This window comes from Salvia splendens, chromosome 15 (assembly GCF_004379255.2).
Source record: "Salvia splendens isolate huo1 chromosome 15, SspV2, whole genome shotgun sequence".
Taxonomy (NCBI): domain Eukaryota; kingdom Viridiplantae; phylum Streptophyta; class Magnoliopsida; order Lamiales; family Lamiaceae; genus Salvia; species Salvia splendens.
In genome coordinates, this window is record NC_056046.1 from 8,642,991 (window position 1) to 8,652,380 (window position 9,390).

The 9,390-nt window shown below is 39.2% G+C and overlaps 1 protein-coding gene and 1 pseudogene across 1 annotated transcript; both read left to right on the forward strand.

Annotated features, from left to right (window-relative positions):
- Positions 1–2,967: 2,967 nt before the first annotated feature.
- Positions 2,968–5,401, forward strand: LOC121766665 (annotated as a pseudogene).
- Positions 5,402–5,840: 439 nt separating this feature from the next.
- On the forward strand, positions 5,841–8,391 carry LOC121767126. Its single transcript, XM_042163319.1, has 2 exons — positions 5,841–6,649; positions 7,924–8,391. The coding sequence occupies exons 1-2, from the start codon at positions 6,041–6,043 to the stop codon at positions 8,365–8,367; spliced, it is 1,053 nt and encodes a 350-aa protein (XP_042019253.1). The 5' UTR covers positions 5,841–6,040; the 3' UTR covers positions 8,368–8,391.
- Positions 8,392–9,390: the final 999 nt, after the last annotated feature.

A 9,390-nucleotide genomic window follows, 5' to 3' on the forward strand; every position in this document is an offset into this window, starting at 1 on the left:
CTGATGCTGCCCTGGGGGAGGCTATCGAACCACCTTCTCGCGTTCCCGATGAGCAGCTCGGGAATCAGCTTGCACATGTGGACCTCGTTGAGACCCTGGTTCGCCATGTTATATTGATAGCGCCCCAAGAAATCGTGAGGGTCCACGAGCCCGTCGTAAGTCATCGACGGAGTTCGGTAGTTCTGTGGTAGGGGAGTTCGGGTGATGTCGTCCGAGAACGGAGTCTTCAGTGCTCCGTACACGGCGAATCCGATATCTCGTCGGTATGGAGGAGATTGAGTTCTCCTGTGATTCCGGTACCGAGGAGGAACTGGAATATGTGGGGGACGGGGATTCTTTCTCCTGGGAGATGCGACACTACTGCGGTAGTGACTTTCTTGTGCGGAGGGAGAAGGAGAATCCGCCGTTTTCGTCTCCGGCTGCTTTTGGCCTTTTCGCAGGAAGGTTAAGAATTCCTCCTGCTTCGCCTCCAAAAACTGCTTGACAGCCTCATTCAAATCGGGCTGCTGGGAAGACTCAGTGGGACGATTTTTGGAGCGGCTTGTTCCTTCGCCATGAGAACTGGTGGTGGATTTATCCCTAGGCTGTTTTCCAGACCTGTGGGATGGATTGGCTTCCTCCTGGTTCTCACGGGCAGGAATACGGGTACTCTGCGATCTGGTATGCATTTTTTGGGTGGAAAAAATGGATCAAAAATTCGCTTTATCACAAATTTTGTTCTCTGGTTCCCACAGACGGCGCCAGTGATGAATCCGCGAATTATTGATGATGATAAATGCTCGTAAAAATAAATTACGACACGGTGAATTTACGTGGTTCGATTTACTGAAGTAAATCTACGTCCACGGGAAGAAGGGAGGGCAAGATTGTATTGCTTGATCTGGGATTACAGCTTACAACACAGACTTGCTATATGCTTTTATCTCTAGAGAGCTTAACCCTTTTCTATCTGATCTAAGTTCTATTTATACATTGAACTAAGGTCGTGGTTTGCAGCCCCACTAACAAGATCGTGGGTGAGCAATAACTGCTCAATAACTGCTTCGTACCACTAAATAGATCGTGGGTATAGCGGAGGTCGTGGAGGCCTTTCATGAGTCCACTAACTCCTAGTTCGGTCGAATGCTGAGACCGAACTGCTGGACTTTACCGATCAGCTCTTGCCGATCTGAGAGGAGAGCTTGACTGGTCGGCTTTTACCGAGCTGTAGGCTGAGTCCGAACTCTTTGGTCGTGCCGAACTCTTTGGTGCCGAACAGATACTCTTTCTTGGGCTCTGGGCTGATGGGCCGTCACTGTTATTGGGCTTGCCATTAGGGTTTAGTTCGTACCCCATCAGCGACGGTCTCCCGCGCTCCACCGTCTCGCAGTTCAGCTCCGGGGCACGAAGTTCCTCCGGTTCATCCTCCACTCCCGCCATGTCCTCCGGCTCCGTCAAGTCGTGGGGGGCACCCGTATCAGTGGGTGGGTTGGGGTTCTCCTCCTTTTCACGCTTTCTCTATCTAGAATGAGTTCCTTCTCTCTCTAGACTTATATTGTGGTGGATATTTTGCGAGGGAGATAAATGATCGCGTGCGATCAATTAATTTCTCATGCTCTCGTCATTGCGAAATAGGGTGTAATTTTTCGGTAATTTGTATTGGATATCTGGTTTTGGAGAGACTTCCATCTCTGCCTTCTGATCGTTCCCCCAATAATTTTCCTTTCAATGGTTTCATTTCTCTCTCTCTTTCTCAGGGTGTGTTTTTAGTGCATGTGTGTTGCGAGGTTCAATTAATGAGCGATGTGGTGAAAGTTTAGTGATGCTAGAGTGTGAAAATATATCATTGAACGTGTGAAGTGATGGTATAATTTCTTTTTATTATGGGATTTTGGTTTGTAGCTGATAATGTAGCTGGCTAAGCGAGGTTTTGGTGATTGTAGCTCAACAATTTTAGGTATTACTTTGTTGTAGAAGAAAAAGAGTACAAGTGGGAATTCCAAGATTGATTAGCTGCTTTTGAGAATCTATGAACTCGATCAAGATTGATTATTTTGCCATTTGGAATGTTTTTTTTGTAGGATTTAGTAAATGAGAAGGAGAATTAGAACTCAGAATGGGTTATGGTGTCTAAGATGGTTAAGTTGGGATTTTTTAGCTGGCTAATGAGTGTGTTTAAAGTGTAACTCATGTTCGTATTATAGCATCTGGATACGTGATTATACGTTTAATTTATCAGGTAGATCATTAGGAGCATTATTGATTTTATTCATGTGAACTCATGTTGTATAATAGGCTTTGGTGACAATCACAGTTTAGTTTGATAATGTTTAGGCAGGTGAAGAAATTTATAAGATCAGAACTAAAAAATGAATTTTCGGAGTAGACTTACTTGGTTTTCATTGCTGGCATTGACAGGAAGTGGTGAAGAAGCAGGGCAGTCCCGACAAAATCAGAGGCCCTGTGCAAAAATTGCCTACCACTATAGAAAAAAAGACAATGCATTTTAAAGCTATATGATAATTAAAGAAATATACCATTTTGAACCTCGATTGCATAGTCTTTACTTGAACAACATCATTCTTTTGGTGTTCTTTGAAATGAAATCTTCGACGATGTTCTCATATGCAATCTTCTCCAGCATCTCACTCTCGAGTGCGATTATGGCCAAATCATTCAGTCTATCTTGTGTCATTGTAGAACGCAAATATGACTTCAATAGCTTCAATTTAGAAAAGCTTCGTTCTGACGATGCAACAGTGACAGGAATAGTTAACAGAACTTTATATGCAATAGTTGCATTGGGAAAGCAGCCATGTCGCTTCAAAAACTTTAGAATCTCAATAGGGCACTTGTTTTCTCTTGGAATGAAGCCTTGAAGAAACTTTAACTCTACAAAAAATTCATTAGCATCAATATCAGATTGTCCGTCTTTTCTAAGGGCAGCCTCAAGATTGTCACAAGAAGATTTCAAACTCTTATTATCCAATGACTGTAATGCATCATATGTAAATAAGAAGGCAAAAATATTTTGGTAACTTTGGTACTGTTCGAATCTCCTTGTAAGTGAGGAAATAGCTTGATCAACAAGAGAAAATACATGTATATGGGCTGAAAAAATAGGAATACATGTATATGAGCTGAAATATTTCAGAGGCCCCTGAAAATTGGGGGCCCTGTGCGGTCGCACAGGCCGCACTGGCCAAGGGACGGGCCTGTGACGATTCTGCTCTTGAATCTGACTGGAGTGATGATGATTTCCAAAGCATCCCGGATGGTTTGTAGAAGTCTAGGACGTTGCTTTTCTAAATACTCATTGTTGATTGTTGCAAGTAAGGAAGAGTGGTTGTTAACTAATTGTAAGTGAAAATTGCAGATGTGCCCTCTCTAAGCGGTTTGGAAGGACCATCCCTGGCGAGCTTTGCTTCTCCCAGAGATACAAGTCAAGTAAACTGTGATGTGAGCGTACAGCATGTTTCGTCTCTTGATCATCATGAGGAGTCGTGTAATGGAAGCTCAGCGCGCAATTCTGTAAGCATAGCATCTAGAAGCTCAGTCCATCCGAGTGCTTCTGACTTGAAACCGAAATCTGGTGAGCTGCAGAGTGGAAACACACCCGTATTCATTGATGAAATTTCCTCATCGTCTGGGGAAACTGCTGGAGCTGATGACAGTATATTGGACAATTGTGGACTTCTTCCAAATAACTGTTTGCCTTGTTTAGCTTCAACTGTTCACACTGATGAAAAGAAAAGTAGCTCTAGTCCGAGAAAAAAAGCTGCCTTGAAACTACTGTTCAAGTGGAAGGACAGGACATCCTGCACCGGCTTTATGTAAGTAGTGATTAAGTTTTGATTGGTACAACAAACTCTTAATCTTACAAATAATCCTAATTTTATTAATGGCTTCTTGTCCATGGATGTGTTTCGTTTTCTTTGCAAACTATTTGCTGGCTAAGACTTTGAATTCAATCCTTATGTCAATCATCTACACACACGCACACATATCCCCCCCCACACACATATGTATCCTGATATAGTTTTTTTAATACATTGCAGTTTCTTCAAAGGCGTTACTGCAAAGACCTATTGCTGGTTCCCAAGTGCCTTTCTGCCCCTTGGGGAAGAGAGTGCCAGATAGTTGGTGTTATGGAGTAAAGTAGCACAACTTTCACACACGCAAATTATTTGATAACAGAAGGCAAACGAAGGGTAAGAGTATTTAGTGGAATGGAAATAGGATAAAAAGGAATAAGTAAACAATGATAATCCTCCTTAAGGCCACGGCTACACCGTTTACAATGATTTCCCAGAGATACCTTCTTCTATTCTCTGCCATCTCTTATATAGGGCCTAGCAAATCAAAATCTCAGCCAATTAAATCCCAATCATTGACTAATCAATCAAATCATAATAATTGACTGATCAATCAATCAAATCCTAATCAAACAATCAAAGATAACAATAATATAAGAAAACAATAATAATAAGATAATCAGGATTTTCCTCAATCCTTGTCTTTGCGATCACGCCGTGTATACACCTTCCATGGGCGAGCAGTATCAGTTGGTCTGATGTCGAGCCAGGGACTTTTAGAGTCAGGGGAGTGAATTATTTTAGGTACGTCTCTAAGCTTTCATGGTTAGTCAATTCATATAAAAGAATGTACATATCCTACATCTAGTAAATCTTACTCTTTTGGCTTGGTCTTGGTTTGGTCTGGCAGAGATAAGATGAAGGATTCGGCTCCCAACTGCGCTGCATATTATCCTTTTGGTCTTGATGTGTTCTTATCTCAGAGGAAAATTCATCACATTGCTAGATTTGTGGAGCTTCCTTCTGTCAATTCTTCTGGGAAACTCCCATCGATGCTCGTTGTAAATGTTCAGGTACTGCATTCATTAAAAGTATTTGTATGCTTGATCAAGCAGTTGTGCATGTCCTATATGACATCTGATTTTTTTTCTGTTTGTGCAGATACCATTATATCCAGCAACATTTTTTCAAGGTGAAACAGATGGTGAAGGAATAAACTTCGTTTTGTATTTTAAGCTGTCTGAAAGCTTTGCAAAGGACCTTCCAACCCATTTTGTAGAGAATATTAGGGTAAGTTAATTATAGAATTGAACTTTGCTGTTTCATGTTTAATATTAAATCTATTTTTGAGTTTTGACACGATAAGATTTTAAACTATTATGATAGGACTCTTTTTCTGTATTTGAACTGCAGTATTTTTGCTGTTTCATCTTTTCTATTTCAAAATACAGTATTAGGCAGCTTACATTTCCCTCTATTCACTATTAACTACATCTTCATTGTAAATGCTTATCCAACCACAGAGGTTGATTGATGACGAAGTGGAAAAGGTTAAAAGTTTTCGTACTGAAACAATGCATAATCTTCTTTCTTTTCTTTTTAATTAGCTAGTTCATATTGTATCTTATCGCATGCCAACTAAAATGAATCTTTCCTTTTATTTCGTTTCTTTCTATTAATTCATATTGCACCTTATCCCATGGCAAACAATTTTCCTTTTTTTTCTTTTATTAATCCATATGGAATACATCTTATCTCATTCTTTTCTCGTATTTCTTTATTTTATTAATTCATAATAAATGCTATCTTATTCCTTTTCTTTCTTTTATTAATTCATATTACACCTTAAATTCGTATTTACTGAAATGGATACTTAAAATACTTTATGAGATTAAAACTTTATTTATATTGTTTTTTTTTAATTTATAGTTAAAATTAGTTGACGTTCCCCTCCTCGCGTAAATTTGGTCTTGTACATCGAAACTAAATTCCAAACATGACACAACCTCGAAATTTCAATACACTCAAGACGTCAACTCGTTCCCATTTCCCCTTAATTTAATTAACCCATCTCCCACACCAAGAAACAAAATCCCCACACTTATTAAATTTCTCTAATCACCCAAAACCCAAATTCCAATAACTCGACAAACAATCTCTTTTTCACCCACCTAGTATAAATTTCTTGCATGTCTCAACTATCCTCCAATTAGTACATCTTTTCCCCCCAAAAAAAGTAAAAAAAAATGGAATTCTTCACAAAGACTCCCGCCGTGAGGCTCAAAAGCCACCTCAACAAATACCTCTCCGCCGCCGACGATCAGTCGTCGACGAAGCAAACCCGCCGCGGCGACGCGAGGCGGACGCGCTGGCTGGTGGAGCTCGTCGACACCAACCCGCACGTCGTCCGCCTCAAGAGCTGCCACGGCCGCTACCTCACCGCCGCCGCCGATCCCTTCCTCCTCGGCATGACCGGCCACAAAGTGCTCCAAACCTCGCCGGAGAATCCGGCCAGGGATTTGGCGATCGAGTGGCAGCCGATCAGAGACGGATTTCAGGTCAAGCTCAAGGCGGCGGCGGCCGGCACCTATCTCCGGGCGAACGGCGGCACGCCGCAGTGGAGAAACACGGTCACTCACGACAGCGCGTGCGGCGCCGGCGCCGGCGCGAATTGGGTGGTGTGGGACGTGGAGGCGGTGGAGGACGAGGCGGTGGTGGATTATTGGTCGATGGTGTCGAGCTTCTCGTCCGTGGAGGAGATTTCGGGGCTGGATATCGGGTACGGGTTTGAATCGCCGATGAGGTCGCCGGCGATGACTCCGGCGACGCCTTCGAGGTGGTGGTCAATGAAGAAGGTATGTTTTTTTATTGCAATTATGAGAATAAGTTTTTTTTAATAATTTAATTTTGTTTTCTTAATTGGAGATTAATTGGTTGATTGGTCGTGATTATCATGAATTCGTTATATTTCTTGCGGGTTTAGTTGATTAGGAGATATGTTTTAGATTTGGTAATTAGATAGATTAAATGTTACTAATTCAGGGCTTCTTCTGTGATTAAATTTGGGAGTGAGAAGTGTGATTAAAATGATGAAAGTTGCTAAGATTGAATATTGATTTATTTTTTTGAATATACCGGGAGAAAATAATATGCGTAATAAATTCTATGAAGACATTACGTGGATAGGTTAGTTAAATAGTTGATGATAATTTAATGGAGCTATTTCTTTTATTAATTGTTAAGTACGAATTTTGATCTAATTTTCCACTATAGTTGATAATTTCAAACATTTTAATGATGTCCACATATTTTATCATCGAATGTACGAGCCACAATGTCTAAGCCGTCATTTTGAGTGGTTTGAAAAGTAGTCTTTCTAGTTTGCCGTAAATCGAATTGTGAAACATTAATCATTTTAAAAGTTGAATTATTATTATAAACTGAATAAAAATCATGAATTATTTGATGATATTTATTTTTCTTTTTTTATCAACATTTTCTAAGCTAAGCTCGATGACTTTGTCTAGTACACTGATTTTCTTTATTAGTTATTCCGTATATATCATAAAAGTTGATTTTATTCCGAATCTCCGATACTATTGTTGAATCTACAATTAAGTCATATAAATATTGTCTTAAGTATTTAGGAAAATGTCAAAAACTCTGTATGCGGAATTCCATACATTAAATATCATTGAATACGAAAGTTGACTATGAAGAACCACTTGCCACTATTTATAGCCAGTCCAATTGCTGTGACCCCTCGATATTCAGAATTTCTATCGTGTAAAATGGTTTAGAATCTTCTTTTTCGTTTAGACTAAAGTCTCAAATTTGGTCCTTAACATATTGTGTTTTTTTTTATAAAACATTATCTTTTGAATTATTCGGTTTCTCACATTTGAAATCGGATCACATTTAGTCCAAAATCGACGGATCCGTTAAAATGTAACAGTCAACGAAATTTAAATCAATTTTGACCGGATTAAGAGTTATAAAAATTCAATTTTTTATTCTTTTTCAAATAAATGCAAATTTGGTTCAAAATTATTTTTAATAAAATAAATTGGTTGTCATTTATAAAGAGAATTTTAATTGTTTTCTCTATTCATCTTCTTCGTCGATTTAGGCTGAGAAACGACAAGAAACCCTAGTTCTCGGAAGAACCTCAAGTAACCCCAACTCCCCAACCATGGACCGTTCGAACTATAGCAGAGAGACCGGTGAGAGTGGCGGTGGACGTGACCTCCGATTCCGGTACGAATTTTGCCATTGCAAGAATCGGGCTTCACTCCGAATCGTCAACACCCATGGAAAACCAACAATGGGGAAGCTATACTTTGTTTGTGAGAGAAAAGATTGTCGTTTTTTCAAGTGGTGTGAGCCAATCGACGAAGACGACGCCGTGACATCTGCAATGCCGCTGCCGGAGACCGAAAGTGAGAGTTTTAGTTTGATTTTGTCATCAATCGAGGAGAATAATAGGGCAATAGAGAAATTACGTAGTGTTGTGATGTACGGATTTTGTTTCTTTGTTGTGGTGTTGTTTGTTTGTATATTAGGGTTCAAGTAATGAAATTTCGTTTCCAATGGTGAATCTAGTATGGAATCTGAATCAAATTTCATTTTTGGTGTTTGTTGTACTCCAGAGTGGTATGAATTGCACTCCAAAATGAAGTAGAAGTAGTACATACTTGGTTGCACACCAAGTGTTTGATAAAATAGAATATGTGTTGCACACCAAGTGTTTGATAAAATACCCATTAAGAAGGATATCCTCTTTCTCTCTTGTCAAACACATAAAAATTGTTGATTTTGAGTGAAATTGGTGTATGAATTAGGTATCGTTTGAAGGTTATGTATATCTGCAACTCTATGCATATATTCTTGTTGGCTGTTACTGGACTTTCAATGGCAGAAGGATGGATCCAAAATTATGTTTTCAGATTTTATGAATGGAAGAATGATGGATCCAAAAAGCAATATTACTAAGTGAATGTAGCTTGAACTAAATGGGAGGCTCGTTATTGTGCTCTCGGGTGAGGAGGTGTGTTTAGGGTTTAGCCTTGTCCGAAGTGTTCTGGACGAAGTGTTATGGACGATGCGTCGATTGGAATTTCATGTTTTATTTTGATTTTATGTTTTATTTTTATGTTTAATTTTGATTTTTGTTTTATTTTAAATTACTTTATATTTTAAATTTTTTAGTTTTAGGTTAATTAGATATTAGCCATTAATAAAATATAATTATAACTCTTAATCCGGTCAAAATAGATTTAAATTTCGTTGACTATTACATTTTAACGGTTCCGTCGATTTTGGACTAAATGTGATCCGATTTCAAATGTGAGGGACCGAATAATTCAAAAGATAATGTTTTGGACCAAAATAAAAAAACGCAATATGTTAAGGATCAATTTGGGAATTTAGTCTTTCGTTTATATTTCTTATTAAAGAAAAAGCTGAGATATAAATTCATTTATTTTCAAGATTTATTTTACACTATAGAATGATTACGCCTAGTACTTAGAGCATCCACTATAGCCCCGACGCGGCTATAGCCCCGGAGGGGGCGACGGCGGGGCGCCCTATAGTG

Bases quoted from the DNA above. Each gene is read 5' to 3' on its own strand.
- LOC121767126 (XM_042163319.1), top strand. From the start codon at position 6,041: ATGGAATTCTTCACAAAGACTCCCGCCGTGAGGCTCAAAAGCCACCTC. The intron at 6,650-7,923 runs GTATGTTTTTTT...TCGTCGATTTAG, and splicing joins GGTGGTGGTCAATGAAGAAG to GCTGAGAAACGACAAGAAAC.